Raw genomic sequence first — 20,409 nt, 5'->3', positions numbered from 1 at the left:
AGTGACCGAGAGAGAGTGTGCACAGGTTCTTGGATGCAGTCCTCTTCACAGCTCCAGCAGTAAGTGAACATGAAATGGTGAGTATACCTTTAGGTAGGGCTTGAAATCCACATCAACACCTTGTTTACTCCCAAACAGCTGGTCGCTGTTAGGAGAGGGCGTTAGGACAAGTGCTAGACACCAAAATGCCGTGCAGCCTCCTTAATGAGAGCTAGCAGGCATTTTAACTGGCAATCAGCCCCTTAACAAGCCTCTGGGTGGCCATTCCTAGCTCATGCTTCAACTCCTTAACCAAGATTGCGTCTTGCGCTAAACACGGGCTAAACTAGCGTTTCAGTTCAGGACCCCAGCTTGGCCACCTTGGAGGATCTTTAGCGCCTAAATGCACTGCTGAAAATCGCCCCCCCCTTACTCTTCCAGGAGGGCCTGTAGGCCCAGCATCAGTTACCTTTAGTTTTCCGAGGAACAGCACGTCAGGAGGCATCACTTCTCCGTAGAGGCTGTCACCGACCTGTGTAGCCTCTTACATCAAGACTCATAACTCATACACCCAGCTGGCCATGCATTACCTACAGCAATGAAAGTAAATATGGCCCTTAATTTTATTGCCTAGGGCTCTTTCCAGGCTGCAGCTGGTGAAATCAGTTATGTTAGTCAGTCTGCAGTCCATACCTGGATCGAGCAGGTCTTTGATGCCCTCTTTGTCAAGGCCAATAAATTTACAACATTCACCATGGATGCTAAAAGCCAGCAATAAAAGGCTGTATGGTTGGCTGCCATAGCAGACCCCCCCCCAACAAAGTTTAGGCTGTGATTGACTGCACCCATGTAGCTATTAGGGTTCCTCGCAATACGCAGGCTTCATGAACAGAAAAGGCTTCCACTCCCATAACATGCAACTGGTGAGTGAACTAACAGTGTATCACACAGCTCTGTGCCTGCTTTCCTGACAGCTGTCATGCTGTCTACATACGGCACCAGTCCTCCATCCCCCCACCCACTCTTTGCCCCAGCACAACAAGTCAGAGGCCAGCTGTATGAGGACAAGGGCTATCCACTTTAGACCTGGCTCATGACACATCTATGAAACCTATGCTCATTGGCCGAGTGGAGATACAACCTGAGACATGACACCATTAGAGCCATCAAGGAGCAGGCCATTGGACTGCTCCAACAATGCTTTCGCTGCCTGAACAGGTCTGGTGCCTTTTATAGGTTGGGCCCCTAAAGTCGGCAGAGCATGTGTCACCAGCTCTTGTAGCTTTGATTGAAGCTCAAATGGGTGCCTCTCCAGCAGAATTATGATCTGAGCTCGCCCTCTGGTGACCTGTCTCCTGGGCTGTCCTTCCCATTAGCCCTGCTCCTGCGCATTTGTGCTCGGTGACTGACCAGGTGCAGAGCCCGCTACCTTGTTATCCATCCCACCCGGGGTGCCGATTACTGTGCTGGTGCTTGGGAGGGATGGAGCAAGTGCTGGTGCTTATTTAGGAGGTTTGTTCTTCTCGAGTCATGTTCATCATGGTCTGAGTTATGGAATTAACCTAGAAAAAGGGGAGAGGGTCTAGGGTCAGCATGGCTAGGCAGTAGCAGATGAGTGGCAGTGCACTGCAGCACCAGGTTGGCGAGCTACCTTCTATGTGTAATTGTTTAGGAAAGAGCAAAACTAAGAGAAATAGGCAGACGACCTGGTGAGCATGTCTTCCAGCCTCGCCATTGCCAAGGTCCTTGACCTGCCTGCTCCAATGATCTCTATTGCTTCCTCCTGCATCCGGGCAAGGGCCTTCATGGAGTTAGGCCCTCCACTGGTTCTGGTTCTCTCCTAGTTGTTGTGAGTCAGCCTCTGGTGCAAACTGAGTGGGAGTTTGTTAGTGTGTGATCTTGTGCAAGGTTGTGCAGATGTGTGAGGCAGTTCATATAGTGTGCATGCTGAGAGGGAGAAGCAGCAAGTTGTGTGCAGCAAGGGTTGATGGTAATGTGCAAGAAAGTGGCTGCTGTGTGAACATAAAAGCAGTCAGCAGAGGAGCTCCAGTTGAGCGGGCTGCCTGTCACCACTGGAAATGCAAGGGCAGTCCACCAGTTAAATTTAAATGAGGCCTGACCATCAAAATGGCTTGGGTCTCTAACTGATGACATCACGTGGGTGGCCCGAATGCCACCCGACCAAAAACTGCCCAAAGTCAAACCAAAGATCTACCCCATTAAAGCTGTGGGGAATACAATCCCCACCGCTTATAATGGGCAGGCTTTCACACACTTTCCATATTTCAAACCAACTTAAAGCATGGTCGTTCAACTGAGCAAAGGAAGTACATAGGTATGTTGATGAGTTCTATTATCATCCAAGGGGTTTGTTTAATTATGACCAGAATAAGAGTTGGAAGATTTTCTTCTTCTGATATGCAATAATAATGGTTACATTCTTTCATTAGCAGATGGCCAACTTGGAAAAGAATGCTGAATATCAACCATCAGATTCCAAAAGAAAGGTAAGAATCAGATACGGGTTTACAGAAGGCGGCGGCTTGGCCCACTCTCTCTGTGTCAGGAGATGACCAAGAAGTGATAATCAGCTGACCATTGCACATGACAATGTTTTATACCATTAGTGTAAAGAAAAACAATTCCACAATCAATCAATTTTAATTATTCATTAAAATGGGGTACTCTAATTGTCAGTCTAGTGCGCACTAATTCTCAATGGAGTATTGTGATTCTAAAAGTTATTTAAGTATTAAACAGATACCATGCAAATTCAGAAATGGAATAACTGAATACAGCATAACTCTGATCTATGTGGCTGTTTGCAGGAATGTCCAGACGCAGCACTTGTAAAGGAGACTGGCTTGATTCAAGCTCCAAGCTGGTTCATGTATTATAGCCAAACTCATGGCCCTAGTTGAGTGCAGTTGGTGGAAACACCCATCATATGCATTACATAGGTTTGGCCTCATCCTTAGGCCATACTTTTAGGGTTTATTTTTCCCTCAAATTGATTCAAAAATGTTGGTTTAAATCACCTGTAAGCAAATAAGTGTTATTCAATTCAGAAACAAGAGGCTGGGGTAGAAATTGATATGCATTGTGTCTGTGAAACTGGTGTAAAGTATTTCAACTTAGCAGTGGAACGGCCTTTGAAAGAACTATTCAATTTAGTCCCATACCCCAACTTTCTCCCTATAACACTGCAAATTAGTTCTCTTCAAATAAATGTCCAATTTTCCTTTTTAAAGTTCCTATGGAATCTGATTCCACTCCTCTTTCAGATAGTGCGTTCAGATCACAACAACCCTTTGCATGAAATAATTTCTCCTCATTTCCCCTCTAATTCTTTTGCCAATTATTTTATATCTATGAGCTCTGGTTATCAACCCACTTGCCAGAGGAAACAATTTCTCCATACTTGCTCTATCAAAACCCCACATCATTTAGAATACCTCTATTAGGGATCCCCTTAACCTATTCTGCTCTAAGGAGAACAATCCCAGATTCTCCAATCTCCCCACATAACTGAAGTCCCTCATCCCTGGTATCATCCTGATAAACCTCCTGTGTAACCTTTTCAAGGGCCTAAAGTGTGGTGCCCAGAATTGTACACAATACTCCAGCTGAGGCCTAACCAGTCTATTTACAAAGCCAAGTATTCCATATATGTTCTTAATTGTCTTATCAGCTTGCCCTGCCACTTTCAAGGATTTGTGAATATGCAGTCCCAGGTCCCTCTGCTCTTGTACCCCCTCAAAATAGTACCATTTCAAGTATGTTGTTTTTCCCAAAGTGCATCACTTCACACTTATCCATATTAAATTGCATCTGCCATGAGTCTGCCCATTTCACTAGTCTATGTCCTCCTGAAGTCTGCTACTAACCTGCTCACTATTTACTACGTTGCCATAAACTTCGAAAGTGCGCTCCCTATACCCAAGTCCAAGTCATTTATACAGAACAAGAAAAGCAATGGCCCTAATACCAATCCCTTGGCCCCCACTGCATACTTCTCTCCAGTCAGAAAAACTTTCATTCACCACTGCCAATTATGTATCCAAGTTACCACAGTCCCTTTAATCCCATGTGCTTCTATTTTCCAGTAAGACTGTTATGAGACACTTTATCAAATGCCTTTTGGAAGTCCATATATACATCTACTGCACTACCTTCATCAATACGCTCTGTTACTTCATTAAAAAAACTAAATCAGGTTTCAACAAACTCAATAAAGTTATGTAAATGAAGGGCCTAACACCTGTTGAGGACCCTTTTAGAAATCTGCCTCCGCTGAGCAGGGCAGGCATCGCTCAGGAATCTGCAGTGGCCCCGGTGACCGCCATCAGAAGATAGGTTGTGAAAAAATTATTTATAAAATACCTCCCTGTGGAACCGGCAGAGCAGAGTGCTCCTCTGGCTCCAGAGACGTCGCGATCGCCCCTCCCCTGGAGCCTGCTCCAAACCTCCCTCCCGAGACTTACCTGAGGGCTGCGGCCAACAAGGCAGGTGGCCTGAAATTCAAGTCTTTGTTCAATGAGTTGCCTGTGGAAGGGCGACCAGCGGCGAGTATGCTGAAGAAGCCTGAGAATCAATTTCTATTGATCCTGGGGCCTCCTGCTTCTGGCGCGCGCTAGTCGCACAGTATCGAGTCTGGACCCGAAAATGGGTTGAGATTCATTTCTACCCCGTCTGTAAGTCGAAAATTTTAGTAACGACGCTCAAAATACTTTTAGTAACAAAGAAGCTCTTGCGCTGTCTTCACAAAGTGTGTGCTGCTGAAAGAAGATGGCACCCATCAATAGCTGTATCCTCAGCAAATGCTCCCCCACGGAGTTTCATTCACCCATCTGTAGGTGATACAAAGACAGAAGGTGGACACTTCTTTAATGTTACCCATCTGAAGGAGGGAAGGTAAAGCTCTTTGTGCGTCAAACAGGCAAAGTGGTTGCATACGTCACACCGGAACTGCAGTATGCTGATGGTGACATTTCTGGGTCTTGTTTGGTTTAATCCTAATTTTTAAATTCATATTTTGAGTGGCGGCTGGTATAATTATGAGATGTAATTTGGGCTTATCCCAAAAATCAGATTGCTTTCTGAAACATGTTAGACATCTTGTGTTGTTACAGATGTGAGATAAATTCTGGAGCCAAAACAAATTTTTTATTTTCCTCTGCCATAGATATATTCTGAGACCATTTGCTGTGCAGGGCGAGCACTGAGAAACAAGTTTGTAGCACAGGCACCTCATCTAGTTAAAGATCGTGTGACCAATACAGGAAAATGCAAGTAAGTAAAAATAAATCAGTCTATGGAGGTGGTTGTGAAGATCGAAGCTAAATATTTGGCAATATTTTATCAGAGCAAATTACAATAAATAAAGTTCTCACATGCTTGCAGTATCTACAATAGTAGAAAGAATAAACACAACTAGTTGGGGTAAAAATAAAAACTCTGATTTAATATAGTTGTAATTCCTTTAGCTTGGAGCCAGCGAATTGAGTGAAAACAGTAAGAGTTACAGAAGTAAGTGTGAGAGACTCTGTATAATAAAACCAATAGAGCACCTTTGGAACCTGGTCTCACATCAAGCCCAGGGGAATGGGTCGGCAGACAGTCCTGGTGGGGCTGGAGTTCTAAGTGATACGAGTTTGCTCAGCAATACAATCTCAACCTAACTCCTAGTAAACTCAGCACAAAACTGTTCAACATGCAACACTAATTGGCACCAAAGAGTCTGGGGTAGTGTTTCCGTTAGTTTGCGTTCATTTTACCAGCTCAAAATAGGTTAAATAGGCCAAACCCACGCAAAAGATCAGGTACTTTTAAAACGTAAATCGAATTTCTGCCATCTGCCACGCTGGTTAAAAATCATTTCGCCTGAAGCCGGTCCCAACCACAAAACTGGCCAAGCTCCCAAATTGAAATAACGAGGATGGCGGGTTTCCACCGATTGCGCCCATTTTCAGCTGTTCGAGGAGGCTCTCCAAATTGAGCTAGTTTTTTAGGTGCACAGGCACTAGTAGGCACATTTTAAAAGTTTTTGCATGTTAAAAAATATTTAATTAACTAAGGAACTGACTAGTGTACACGAATGAAACTAGTAAATGGTTCAGTATAGTTTTCTAAGTCATATTCTGTGATTTAAAATCAGGTTACTCACAACTGGAGGATTAGGCACTCTTATTAAAAATGCTTATTTTTAGTGATAAACCCATTTTCAGCTGCATTAAAATAGCTGCTCCAGGTTACCACTCTTAAATACATCAATGAATTTTTTTTAATACAAAGGAAAACAATAAACGATTACGTTCTATTACACTGACCGATTGTGCTGGTTCATGGAAGATTTTATGTTTGTGATTATACAAATGAGTTATGCAGAAACTTGAACTATAACTTCATTTCAGAAAAACAGTGCAATTTCAAGTGCAATTTGTGCCCAGTTTCCTGATTTCCCCCCCAAAGTGGAAACACTATCCCTAGGTTTTACCAGGTGAGGTTCCTGGTGCAGGGCCTCCGGAACAAGAGTGCAGATCAGAGATTTAGGGGCAGGGGGCAGCAGGCCCAATTTGCAATGTTCCTAAGTTTCAGGTCATTAAAATTAATCACAAGAAAATTGGGAGCATCAGGGATTAAATGTGCTGTCTCTTGTGTCCGATTATCTGATCCACACTCCTGTCAAGGAAGGCTCTGCACTGGGAGTCTTCCCTCACAGTATGGTGCTCTTTTAAAGTAGTAATCAGGCTACTTTATTTGAGCAGAGTGCAGGGAGTTTACCCTTCTTCTAACTTCAAATGTAACTGATCTAGGAATGCTTGATCTGACATAGGATGCAGAATGGAAAGTATTAAAGCAAATGCACAGAAAGTGTTGTAATGCTTGCGGAAGGAATATTAAACTTGAGAGCAATATTACACACTTAAGGTTGTAACAAGTTTTTCAGTTATAGAATACAAAATATAGCTGGCACTTGTTTGATTTTACTTATGAGAAGCATTCCTGTAAAATATATGAACTAATCTCATTTATCTTAGAGCTACTAACCAGCCAGGGAATGTTATTTTCAGCCTTTGCATCCCTGCTGCATTGTCATAAAAACCCAACTGGTTCACTAATGCCCTTCAGGAAAGGTACCTGCTATCACTATCCAAGCCTGGCCTGCATGTGACTCCAATTCTACACTGTGTGGTGACCGTTAATGCTCTCAAAGCTACTAGGGGCTGGATTTTGCCAGCGGAGGCGGGTTCGCGTCGGGTTGGCTGTTCGGAGGGCTACAGTCCCGCTGCCGGTTTCAGCCGCACTGCAATAACGATTTTGAGTTAACTGGGCTTTTTAAGCCCGCCGTGCACATTACCCGGCCCAATCAGTGGGTTTGGGTCTGCTGCTCGCCTCTGCTGACATCTTCGATTCCGGTGCATTTAAGGGGCCCATGCTGCCTTTGGGTTTTATTCACTTTCTGATGCTCCTCAGTGGTATTGTTTGCGAGATGACTGCTGCAAGAACCAAGGCTTCTCCCTGCTTTGATGATGACTCCCTCCATGCTCTTGTGGAGGGAGTTAGAGGGCACCAGGAGGTTCTGTTCCCTCTAATGGACGGAGGAAGCCTCTTCAGCAAACCAAGGCAGCCTGGCTGCAAATTGCTGAGGAGGTTAGCGCCAGGTCTTCATGTGCACGCACCTGGGTTCAGTGCAGGAAAAGGTTCAACGACCTGCTACGCTCAGCAAAAGTGAGTATAACATCACACTTGCCTGCAATCTGCTTCCCATCTCATCTCATCACCAGCACTCTGCATTGTCAACCTACTCCTTCACATCCCAACTTACCCTTACACCCCTTGCACCCTTAACCATCCCTCGCTATGTACAGAATCACTTCACCATTCTATTATGCACCCCTCACACTCGCTCTCACTGTTATGCAATGATAACAACACAACAACTAACAATGCACAGGGAGGGCCCTTGGTATTGGCACCTCACTCCATCTTTGTCTCCCTCTAAGCATCTATGCTATGGATTCTCTACACTCACTCCAACATTTTCGCTCAAACTCCACTTGTGTCCCACATTGCAGGAAAAGAGAGCCCTCAATAAGAGGGAGAGGGGGAGGACAGGAGGAGGCCCACCTTCCTTGGTGCATTTAACCAACGTTGAGGAGGCTGCTATCGAGATTGTCGGAGGTGTAGAGGAGGTGGACGTGGGTGATGGAGAGACAGGTGCAGTAGAGCAAGCTGGTGACAGAATAGATTTTTAACCCTCTCATTTAGATTTCATGAGCGACTGATATAGCATCTGATGTTCATACAGACTGAGCTCTGATCATCTGCACAATGGGATGTGTTTGCTACCTAAATATCACGGCCTAGAAATTCAGTTGCGCCACTTTTGGGGCGCTAAAGTCGGGCGGGCGCTAAAGTTAGCGCCCGCCGGAAAGTGTAGGCCACTTCGCCGAAATTCAGTAGATTTGTCCAAGGAGTTTGGGCGAGCGCTGAAACTGGCGTTGCACTCCTATCTTTAGGCGCTAAGCCGGCGGTGCGGACTGATAACGCCGAGGCCGGGCGCAGCGCAGGTGCGGTCATGTTTTGATTGACAGCAGACACCCTGACGCCGGCCAGCTCTTAAAGGGGGAAGGGTCGACTTGGTCTGCTGCCACGCCCTGGATAGTGGAGCCCTGCAGCTAGGCCTGAACACTGCTGGTGGACCCAAATAGCGCCTGAAGCCATGCAGAAGGCCCGTGAACGAGCGCAGCGCTTCTCAGAGCATGCTTTGAGGGTGCTGCTTAAGGCTTTTGAAAAGAGAAGAGAGATCTTGTGCCCGGACAGTGGCAAGAAGGCTCCCAGGAGGCAGTACAGGAGAGCCTGGAGGGAAATCGCCCACAGGGTGTCATCCACCAGCGATGTCCCGAGGAGTGCGGAACAATGCCGCAAGAAGTACAACGACCTCACTCAGATGGTCAGGGTGAGTACCCTTTCCAGTGTCCTCCTCATCCTTGCATGTGCACCTCACATTATGGGCAAAGGGACCTCAAAGGCCTAATGGCCAGCCCTCCTCCAGCAGCTATGGCACTGGCATGATCATCAATAGCACTTCCTGCACTTTACACATTGGCCAAGCTATTCGACCATGGGAGGCAGTGCACACAACAACAGGGCCCCACACTGGCCAAGCTATTCAACCATGGGAGGCAGTGCACACAACAACAGGGCAACACACTGGCCAAGCTATTCGACCATGGGAGGCAGTGCACACAACAACAGGGCAACACACTGGCCAAGCTATTCGACCATGGGAGGCAGTGCACACAACAACAGGGCCCCACACTGGCCAAGCTATTCGACCATGGGAGGCAGTGCACACAACAACAGGGCAACACACTGGCCAAGCTATTCGACCATGGGAGGCAGTGCACACAACAACAGGGCCCCACACTGGCCAAGCTATTCGACCATTGGAGGCAGTGCACACAACAACAGGGCAACACACTGGCCAAGCTATTCGACCATGGGAGGCAGTGCACACAACAACAGGGCAACACACTGGCCAAGCTATTCGACCATGGGAGGCAGTGCACACAACAACAGGGCCCCACACTGGCCAAGCTATTCGACCATGGGAAGCAGTGCACACAACAACAGGGCCCCACACTGGCCAAGCTATTCGACCATGGGAGGCAGTGCACACAACAACAGGGCAACACACTGTACTTAGAGGCCGTCCTTTCTCTTGCAGGCCAAGCTGGCGAAGAATATGAAGAGCTGGAATGTCACCGGGGGAGGCCGTGGCCAGTTCCAGGAGCTCAGCGACCTGGAGGAGCGCGTGGCTCGACTCATGCGTGGCCGGGTGGTTGGCCCCGTTGCTGTTGGAGATGCCGACCCTGTGCTGGGCCCCAATGGTAAGGACATGACCGTTTGGACCTCTTTCGTTCCCCTTGCGCTTCAGATCTACATCCTTTGCCACTGTCCGACCAATGCGCATAATGCCACCACTCATGGCTCCCTCGCTGACGCCCTGTCCTCACTCTAAAGCTACTATTGTGCCTTCCTGCTTTCAGCTGGTGAGGAGGAGGTCCATGAAGCTGAGTGTGCCAGTCCCTTGGAAGAGGAGGACGTCGAGGGCCAAGAGGAAGGCGGCACATCGGGGGAACCCTCATCCGCGCCAGGGGATGGCAATGGAGGGGACACGTCTTGCCTGGAGGAGAGCCAGGGGGAAGTGTTGCAGGGGGGTGCAGCTCCTGGGCCCAGTGGCGTCCAGGCACGCGGGAAGGGTCGGGCAGCACGGCGGCCTTCACCCTAGAGGGGGGAAGTGTTGCAGGGCGGCGCAGCTCCTGGGCCCAGTGGCGTCCAGGCACGCGGGAAGGGTCGGGCAGCTCGGCGGCATTCTCCCCAGATGGAGAGTCCGCCCTCCAGTCCGGAGACGGTCCTCGCCCAGGAGGTGCGCCTCCTTGATGAAATGTCCGCGGCCTCCGAGCGACGCCACAACGAGTTCATGGGGGTTGTGGGACAGTTGCCTCAGGCCATTGAGTCCCTGGCTCATAGTGTGGCCGCTTTCGGGGACTCACAGGCCAGGGGTGTGGAACAACTCGTGGCAGCACAGGCCAGGGGTGTGGAACAACTCGCGGCAGCACAGGCCAGGGGTGTGGAACAGCTCGTTGCAGCACAGGCCAGGGGTGTCGACCAACTCGCAGCAGCACAGGACGCGAGTCGCGAGTTCATGAGTGGTGCCGTGCAGACACTGGCTGATCTGATGCGGGCACAGAACAGGGCAGTTCGGGCACTCACTTCTGCCACACTCGCTGTGACACGGAAGCATCGACAGGGCACCCGCCGCCCTGCTGCAGCACAGCGGTCTGGCCTCCACCAGATTGCTGCGCTTGCTGCAGTGCCAGCCCGGCCGAGTGCCTGTGTCTCTGGCGACCAGCGAGCGCCTGGCATCAGCCAGCTTGCCCCCATTGCTGCAGCCGCCACTGCCACTCCCCCAGCCAAGGTGCGACGAGCTGCTGCAGAGACTGATGCTGCCCAGCCACAGCTGCAGCAGTCAGCAGCCGACCCCTCCAGGGCCGGACCTCGTCTAGGCCGACCCCCAAGGGCATCTGCCGATACACTTGGTGCCCCTCAGGAGCCTTCCCCCAGCCTTCCAACACCCACAGGGCCCAGGTTGAGGCGGAGCAACAGGTCGGGCAGGGGCCGGAGAAGCCTGCACAAGGACTCGCCCTCTCGGCACACCAAGTAGAGGGTGTGGCCAACTGTTTTTTTTATATGGGGGTGTTTGTGTTCTGGAGGGGGGGGCTTATTTTGGAAAGGCCGAAGATGAAGGCCAATTGGATTGACAAGTTTTGTTATTCCTCCCCAGGTTGTGGGTGTGAGATATGTTTTTCACTGTTTTTTGGGGGTCTTGTCTGTTTTTCTGTTTCATGTGGGAAGGGCCCTGAGTTTGTTAAATAAAGCTTTTTATTTATTCAGCTTCTCCAGGTGTCATGTTTCAAGTGGTTGTTGCGTTAACCGGCTGAGGGCTTGCGGAGCGGCTGCATTCAGGTGCGTTCATTGCCACAAGCCATTCCCTGACAGGGGGCCTAGAAGTGTCGTTCAATATGCTGCCGGCGGACGGCCCTTGGACCTTGTGGCTCCCTTCTGGGCTGGTACTCCTCATCCTCCTCCTCCTCCTCCTCATGGTCCTCATGCTCGTCCTCCTGAGGTGGTGGCCCAACGTGAGGTGGCAGTGCCTGAGTCCTGCAGATAGCCAGGTTGTGCAGCATGCAGCAAACGACGACGAACTGGGAGACGCTATCCGGCGAATACTGTAGAGATCCGCCGGATCGATCCAGGCAGCGGAACCGTTGCTTCAGGACGCCAATCGTTTGCTCTATGATGTTCCTTGTGGCTTGATGGCTTTCGTTGTATGCCTCCTCCGCAGGGGTCCTGGGCGCGCGGAGCGGGGTCATGAGCCATGTACACAAAGGGTAGCCCTTGTCCCCAATAAGCCATCCCCTTGGTGGAGGCTGTGCCTCGAACATGTCAGCCACAGTAGTCTGGCGCAGGATAAATGCATCGTGGCTGCTTCCTGGAAAGCGGGCATTGACAGCTAGGATGCGCTGCCTGTGGTCACACACCAGCTGTACATTAAGGGAATGGTAGCCCTTCCGGTTGCGGTAATCCTCGGCATTGTCGATAGGTGCCCGCATAGCCACATGCGTGCAGTCAATGGCGCCCTGCACCATGAGGAAGTCGGCGATCCTGGCAAATCCGACTGCACGCTGCTCCTGCCTCTCTAGGGTCATGGGGAAGGAGATGAATTGGTGTCTCCTTGCGAAAAGGGCATCGGTGACCTGCCGGATGCAGCGATGCACGGCGAACTGGGAGATGTTCGCTATGTCCCCAGCAGCGGCTTGGAAGGAGCCGCTTGCATAAAAGTTCAGAGCCACCGTGACCTTCACTTCCACCGACAGAGAGGTCCTGCACATCAGCTGTGGATGCAGATCTCTGTGAAGCAGCTGGCAGATCTCTGCAACCACCTCCCTTCTGAGGCGCAGCCTCTTAACACAATGCGCGGCAGTCATGGTGAGATAGGACACCTGCTGCCAGTATTCCCTGAGTGGGTAAGGCCTACGTTGCCGACGCCTGATGGCCCCTCTGCGTCTAGGCATGGCTGGCCCTCTCACACAGCGTCTGCGAGCCCTTCGCACATAATGCTGGAACTGAGGGTTGGAGCCCCATGCAGCCCCCATAATGAACTTCCAAACAGTGAAATCACAAAGAGTCAAATTTCCAAGCTCTGGCCAGAAGCCAAAAATACCTCTCCTATGTTGTCCCAAATCAGTAAGGGCTGTTCCTTGGTCTGTGTCCAGAAATCCAAAGCACTAAAGTCATTGCAGCAAAATGGCTGGCCTTTATAGTTCAGTGAAAGTGCCCTTTAATTAGCGCTCCCCGAGGCCCGCAGGGCCTCTGCTGCGTTCCACTTCACAGTTCTTAACAGCGCCACGCCCACATTGGGCGGGCGCCACTGAATTTCCGGTTTGGGGCGCACAAACAGCGTTGCACGATGAAATGACGTCATAAGCTGCGCGCGCAGCTGAGCGGGCGCTAACACTTTGCGCCGGCGCTAAATGTCAACTGAAGTTGGGGCAAGGCGCAGATCGCGCTGCGCCCAGGCGCTAAGCGCCTAGCGCTGGAAATCTACCCCTCTTATGGCGTTAACGGCTGGCGAACGCAACTGAATTTCTAGGCCCACATGTCTAACTCATGCCTTTACTCCCCCACAGGACCATCAAGCGCTCCCTCCCCAGTGCCCAGGAGGAAGAGCTGGAAGACTCCTCAGAGGAAGCTGCAGCCTCTGAGGGAGCAGCATCAGCAGAAATGAGCGCACCCAGCACCAGCGCAGAGACGCACACCTCAGTGGGTCCTTTGTGAGATAGAGTAGTGTTGTCACCTGGTGTATCACAGCTCACAAGTGAGCATCAGCAGATGATGGAGACAGGGGCAACAGAGGAAAGTCCTTGTCGGAGGGCATTGGACACTCCTAGCTCTGCTCCGCTGCATGTGGACCCTGTGCCTCTGGGGCCATCCAGAAAGAAAGCGGTACTGGAGCTTCAGGAACAAGTGCAGGAGTCTCTGACAGGGTTTGCAACCACGGTAACTGGGAGTGTGCAGAGAATGGAGGAGTCCATCTCTAACATGAGCACTGCCGTGGTGCACGCAATGGCGAATGTAGGTGCCGCCATGGAAAGAATGGTAACATCCATGGAGGACATAAATCGCCAGACACAAATGAACATGGTGACTCTTCTAAATAGATGGTCAGCTATGGAGGGTAGATGGGCATCTATCATGGAGAGGAACCAGAGGTACATGGATGTTCCCATTATGAGGACTGTCAGTACAGAGACGGGTCCTCATGGCCCCACTGATGTGCAGCAAGGTGCTCTCCAGCTACTTGCTAGCAGTGAAGTGTGGGTGACCCATGAGAGGGATGTTGGTGGTTGACAACAAGGAAGTGTGGACTCCTTTCCAAGTGCTCACACTCCCATGCCACTGTGGAGCCCTCGGTCTGAGCCCCAGATTCCTCACCCAACTGAGATGGCCATCTCAGCCCCTGCACAGCTGCAGGAGGAGCAGACTGTTGCAGAGCGCTCCCAGGCTCCCAAACCCAGAGGACACCCACCACAGGCATCTAAGCAGGCACAGCAGAGAAGTGAGCAAGGTGCCTCTACATCTGCTGAAGCCACAGGGGAAGCACCACGTAGAAGCACGTGTAAGAGAAAGTTAACACACAAATAGTCACAAGGGTAGCCACTTGGATGTTTTGATATAATACAAAGTTACGTTTCTCATCGTTATTTCAATTGTATTAAAGAAATGCAATGTCAAAGATTCAAAGAGTTGGCCTATGTGTGCTCAGAAATGGAAGTTGCACAGTGAGGGGGTCAGGGCACCTTTCATCTGTAGTGATGGTGGGGAGAGAGATAGGGATGCACAGTTTATTGTACAGATGCTCTCTGGTGTGTAATGAAGGTCGTGCAAACACTGATTTCCATGTGCCAGCCACATGTGTTTGCTACGTAAAGTTACGCGAATCTGGCATGGATTAGTGCCTCCCTTGCCTCGTGGCCAGCAATGTGCTCGCGTGCTGGTGGCATTAGCACAGCCACCTCCGCAACATCTTCCTCATCTGCCGCCTCATTCGGTTCCTCCTCTTCCTCCTCTGAGGAGGAGGCTGTGCACTGAGCCACTTGTTCTTCAGGCAGCGGTAAGCCACACTGCAGTGCGATGTTGTGCGATGTTGTGCAGTGCACAGCAGACCACGATGATTCTGGACACCCTGGCTGGTGCGTACTGTAGTGCTCCTCCAGATCTGTCCAGGCATCTGAATCGCATTTTGAGCAAGCCGATGGTTTGCTCTATGCTGCTTCTGGTGGAAATGTGGCTCTCATTGTAGTGCTCCTCAGCTTCATTTGGAGGCTTTCTCATCGGTGTCATTAGCCACGTCTTCAGGGGATAGTCCTTGTCGCCAAGGAACCATCCGGAAAGTTGGGTTGGTGGATTGAACAGCTGAGGCACAGTAGATTGCCGCAGGATGAACGAGTCATGGTAACTGCCAGGGAATTTGTCGCAAACATGCACAATGTTCTTCCTGTGGTTACACACCAGTTGGACGTTCAGGGAGCGGAAGCCCTTGCGGTCCACAAATACGGCTGGGTTGTGATGGGGTGCCTTAATGGCCACATGTGTGCAGTCTACGACACCCTGCACCCTTGGGAAGCTTGCCATATTTGCAAAGCCAACCGCATGCGCAGTAACACTTGCTTCATCCGTGGAGAAGTGAATATAATTGTGCGACTTGGCAAAGAGGGCATCGGTAACCTGTGTGATGCAAATGTGTGCGGCCGACTGGGAAATACCGCTGATGTCTGCTGATGATCCCTGGAAGGACCCTGAAGCAAAGAAGTCAAGTGCGGTGGTGACTTTGACAGCCACTGGTAAGGAGTGTCCACCCGCTCCTCTGGGCTGCAGGTGTTGGTGCAGCATTTTGCGGATGTCAGCGACTACCTCTCGCAAAAGTCTCAGTTTCCTTTGGCACTGCTGCTCACTCATGTTGAGGAAGCTCTTCCTCGGCCTGTAAACCCTGTGTTGGGGGTATCTCCTGTGACACGGTGCTGCCCTGCGTTGACGCTTTCTGCCCTGTGCAGCATCAGGTGGGTGAGGAGGAGGTTGGCGCTCCTGTTGTTGCTGCTGCTGTTCTGCCTGGTTCTGCTGTTGCCGCGGCTGCTCTTCCTCTGATTCTGAGGACCAGGATGACGGTATAAATGGTTCCCATTCTGCTGGTATATATCTCAGTTGAGGAATAGATGTTATAAGCGCTCAGTCAATGTGGGGAGAGGGTATTCCAAGGAGGTCACAGTGCATATGGATCTCAGTTTAAATACTTACAACCTCAATAGACCTGCAAAATGTGTTGCAAAACCTCAAAACAGAAAGTTCTGGCATCTGAAAGTCAGCCATGTTACAGGTCAGCCTTTATGCTGCAGGGTCAGCTGCCAAGTATTCAGCAAGTTGTTGAACCCGACACAATCAGCTGGCATGTTTGTCACACGACGTGGAACACACTGAAAATGTAGCAAAATGGGAAGAGCCTCTTAAAATAGGATTATCCAGGCAGTTAACAAGCTGTTAACTGCCTTAAGTGGCTCTTCTGCCGCTTGGTGTCTGGTCTGATCGGAACTCGGAAATCCGACACTTTGTAAAGTTGCGTGGAGGCGGGATGGCGGCGGGTTCGCAAACTGCCGTCAATCATTTTGATTTTAACTCTGGACCAGCCTCCAAACCCGCCCTCTGAGCACTGGCAAAATCGTGGCCTAGGGATAGGCAGTAAAATTTGCATTCCAAGAGCAAAAAAAAAGCAAAAGAATAATTTTCCATTTTGTGGTCCATTTACTTTAGAAAAAATTTGCAATAGTAGCTTTTTGGTTTGTGACAAGGCAGTGGTTGCATCATAGCCCAACTTGACTGACATTTCACGATAGTGGAGATAATGGAATCGTTCTGCTAACTTCAGTCGCAAATGGGAGTGACTGTTCATGTGAGGCAGAATGATGATCGTTACAAATTTCAGGTCTGCACTAGATACTCTCCCAGGTTCAGTGTTTCCAGTAAGTGGACCCCACGTCACCTATGATCAGGAGTTCACCTTTACTGCCCAATATCTCGTCATATGATATGCTGACCTGGAGATTGTAGCAATGAAACCCTTTGTTGTGTGAACTGGATACTGTAATCTTGCATGTGTGTTTTTCCTGAAGTTGATGCCAATTATAAACCAACAAATTTTTTATTTTTAAAAGTAATATATAAAGGAAGAGAATAAAGTTTACTGTGAATTTCAGCCTATTTAATAACACCACACGTAACAAAAAATAACAACATAGAAAAATGCCCCTGTTAGCAGGCTAACTTCGCTGTTCTAATTAGCGGATCTCTGAAACTAGTCGGCTCCACCTTAGGTAGGGAGTTCTCTCCCATTGACTTCCATTCCAGATTTCTCTGGCCAAAGAGTTGACCTCTGAGGCTCCCTCAGCTGCTGTGCCCAATAATTGGCCAATTTAGCTGCCATACAAGCCTGGTATTTCAAATCAGAAACCTCCCACATTGCACCGCGATGGCCTGTTCAGCTAAGACCCTACTCTGCTGTCTGTGTGGCGAGGCCATTCTAATATTACACCCAATAGCATGAAGCGGGCATTTTCATATCGGCTGCCTGTTATTGAATTCTATTGAAGTCAAGGGAACTGACTATCAAGCCGGGAGTATAATGGGCAGTTGATGCGATAACACCCGTTTTGCACTACCGCCCAAGACCAATTTCTACCACAATGAATCTCATTGTCGCAAACTGACATGGTGTGTGAGAAATACAATTTCTCCAGCTGTTTGATCTGGATCTGATCTATATTCCCAGGAGCAGGGTGTGTAGCATGGATTCAGTCTCTGGTGAGCTGAATTTACTCGGCTAAATAATCAAAATATCTTGAAACATGATAGCGATCAACTTTATTTTTGCTGCCGAATACTTATTGGAAGCTGCAATTCATTTCCTAAAGCAGCACGGGAGAGGTTTTACTGCTTGTTGCCTATGAATGAATGGAGGAGATTTTCAACTTCACTGCTTGGGTAGCAATCTGGTGGAACTGATCACCTGCCCTTTACAGAACCGGTCTGGTTTTCATTCCATATATTTCAATGGAATGAAAATCAGACGAGTTCTGTGAAAGGTTTGTGATCAGCTCCACCAGATTACTGTCCAGGCAGTGAAGGTGAAAATCTACCCTCAACTATTTTTACTTCAACAAATAAGTTGTGGCTTCGAATAAGTAAACAAAAATGATGCTAATCTGCATTCCGTCTGTGAACATTATTATTGAAGATACAAACAATTAATATCAATTTAACATAACAACTCTCATAAAATGTTGGCCTGGAGAGATTCCTGTTCACTAATAGAACTTAATGAATAACCTGCGTGAGACCTAACATCGCAATTATTTTACAATGAAGGCATTCCCCACTATAGGTACCTCTCATTCAATTATAATCGAAAAGTGAATAAGGTATTTAAAATATATTGTAATAAATAACAAAAAAACTGTAAATTATGTTTTCATTAATAGAGAGATAGCACCGGTAATTTTTATTTATCGATAGAAAAGTTGTTAGAAATTGTTGGCATGTTGCAGCCTAGATAAGGAAATGAAACAGGCCTTACTGATATTTGACACCAGTTATTGTTGTATATGATCTATATGTGCCTGTAAAAATATGGAATGAGAAAAAGCCATCCAGCCCATCAAACTCCCTCCCTTTGCAGATCATGTCCATAGAAGTTTACAGCGCAGATGACCATTTGGCTTGTACCTGCGCCGGCTCTTTGCTAGATCAATCCTAACTAAATTTTCTCTCCCCACAGCCTTGTATCTTCCTCTATTTCAAATATTTATCCTATTTTCTCTTAAAAGGTGCAATGATCTCTGTCTCAACTGCTTCTGGTGGCAAAACATTTCATGCTCCAACAACGCCCTGCATAAAGAAATTTCTACTAACCTCACAGTTTTAAATTGGATGACTCTATGTTACTGATTCTCCATCTTTCCATATTCACCCACTCAAGTCCGCTATTAAATCTCTGCTAAGAACCACCTCCTAAATTGGTTGGTGCCTTTTTTTAGGCGGTCTTGGCAGCCGCCTGAAATAAACGCAGACCTCATTTCAATATTTTTTGTCTTATAATACTCCTGTGAAGCGCCTTGGGAAATTTTACTACGTTAAAGGTGCTATATAAATACAAGTTGTTGTTGTTGCTGGAATCATGCCCGGTTTGGGGCGGTTGGAATTTAGGCCTCACTATCTCAAACCACAGACTAGTTCCCAAAAAAGAATTCTATTTAGCCTATAGTGGCAATCAAATCTCTATTAACCCAATTTACAACCTTTGAACCTTACAATATAACAAGGAACAATTTACATTAGCACTTGATGTATATTTTGCTTTTCTAATCACATTAAGAATTATTTCTTAAGAATTTTATAAAGTATTTTAAAAGCCTTTTTGATGTTTATTCTATGCATCAAAATCTGAATCAGCTACATTGACGAGGACAAAGTAGCATTGATCATTTTTATTATTCATTTCTTTTAATCTATGAGTATAAATTCACAAGGTGATTTGACCTTTTGCGGATTAGCACGGAGTAATTAAGTGCAAATATTATCTGACCTTTTGACATTAATTAAATATTTACATGTGAAAGGCTGTGTACTTTTCTATTCTCAGAACTAATGTAGGTAAGGCAAAATACAGATGAATAAATATGCTAATATTTCACAACAGGAGTAACACAAAACAAATTTAGATGAAGTGCATCTCTTTAAACTTGAAACTGTTTGAACTATTTCTCATCCACAGGAGAAGCAGTGTGGGTTTTGAAATGGTGGACTGGTTGCTCGATCAATGTCCATTCATCTACACTCGGGCCAAGGCAGAGGGCATCTGGCAGATTCTGTCGGAACTGGGAATTCTATCTTCAGGTGATCACATGCGCTCAATGAACGGAATTGTTTTAGGAACTGAAGCAAATGTCAGTCAATACCCTTGCACTCACCTCACAATTTCATCCTAGCTTCAGTCTCTGATTCCGCAGAAGCAAGTATTTATTCGCAGGTGGGCCACTTATACTAGCTAGAGGGACATGAGTTTTACCAGTGTGTGTGCTCTACTGCAATTGTTGTCATTACCCCAGTTATTTTAAGATGCCACGTTTCTAATCAGCAAAAAGTTGACTTATCAAATGCGGACTCAAAACTTTATCATATTCAAATAATAAGGCGCAGGTTGGTCAACTGAAAGCAGTTTGGAGATGCAGGCTCACACTTACTGCACCAAGCATGAGGTTAAACAATGGCAATGCCACCACTTGTGGTCTAGTTTGTACTGAAAGTTCTGGTGCTGGGCAATATTGAACTCTTGCACTTTTTGGACTGGTTTTAAAAGGCTAGCATCACGGAACTACCCCCAATGTGTAGCAATGGGTACAAATATAGCACAGATTTATTTATTTATGTATTTATGATATATATATATTCTATATTCTGATTTTGTTTCACTTTTTAACAAAGACTTTTGTCTCCATCAGCCGCTTTTAGCTCAGGAGGCAGAATCATTGACTAATCTCTGCCAGTGCAACTCAGATGGATTCAGCAATGTCAAATTTTCCTCCCAACCTTCCCCTCCCCCCACCTGCTTTGCAAGTGATGCAAATAAATAACAGAAGGCATTGCACTGTAACTGGGTTTTAGAACTGCTTGCTGTATATCACTAGGTTCAGAAGAAAGAACTGAAATATCAATGAAATAGGTTTAATGCTAAAATGTCGACAGCTATGTATA

General features: G+C 47.8%; 1 protein-coding gene across 1 annotated transcript in view; it reads left to right on the top strand.

The window, feature by feature from the left end:
* Positions 1-20,409, top strand: part of LOC147117458 (rap guanine nucleotide exchange factor 5-like) — a 124,147-nt gene that overhangs the window by 73,598 nt on the left and 30,140 nt on the right. The window contains exons 2-4 of the mRNA XM_085988453.1: positions 2,430-2,486; positions 5,165-5,271; positions 19,430-19,551. Coding sequence (XP_085844579.1) covers positions 2,430-2,486; positions 5,165-5,271; positions 19,430-19,551 — 286 coding nt within the window. The remainder of the gene's footprint in view (positions 1-2,429; positions 2,487-5,164; positions 5,272-19,429; positions 19,552-20,409) is intronic.

This window comes from Somniosus microcephalus, chromosome 5 (assembly GCF_052327205.1).
Source record: "Somniosus microcephalus isolate GS21.2 chromosome 5, FLI_Smic_1.0, whole genome shotgun sequence".
Classification (NCBI taxonomy): domain Eukaryota; kingdom Metazoa; phylum Chordata; class Chondrichthyes; order Squaliformes; family Somniosidae; genus Somniosus; species Somniosus microcephalus.
This window is presented reverse-complemented; position numbering and strand designations above follow the sequence as displayed.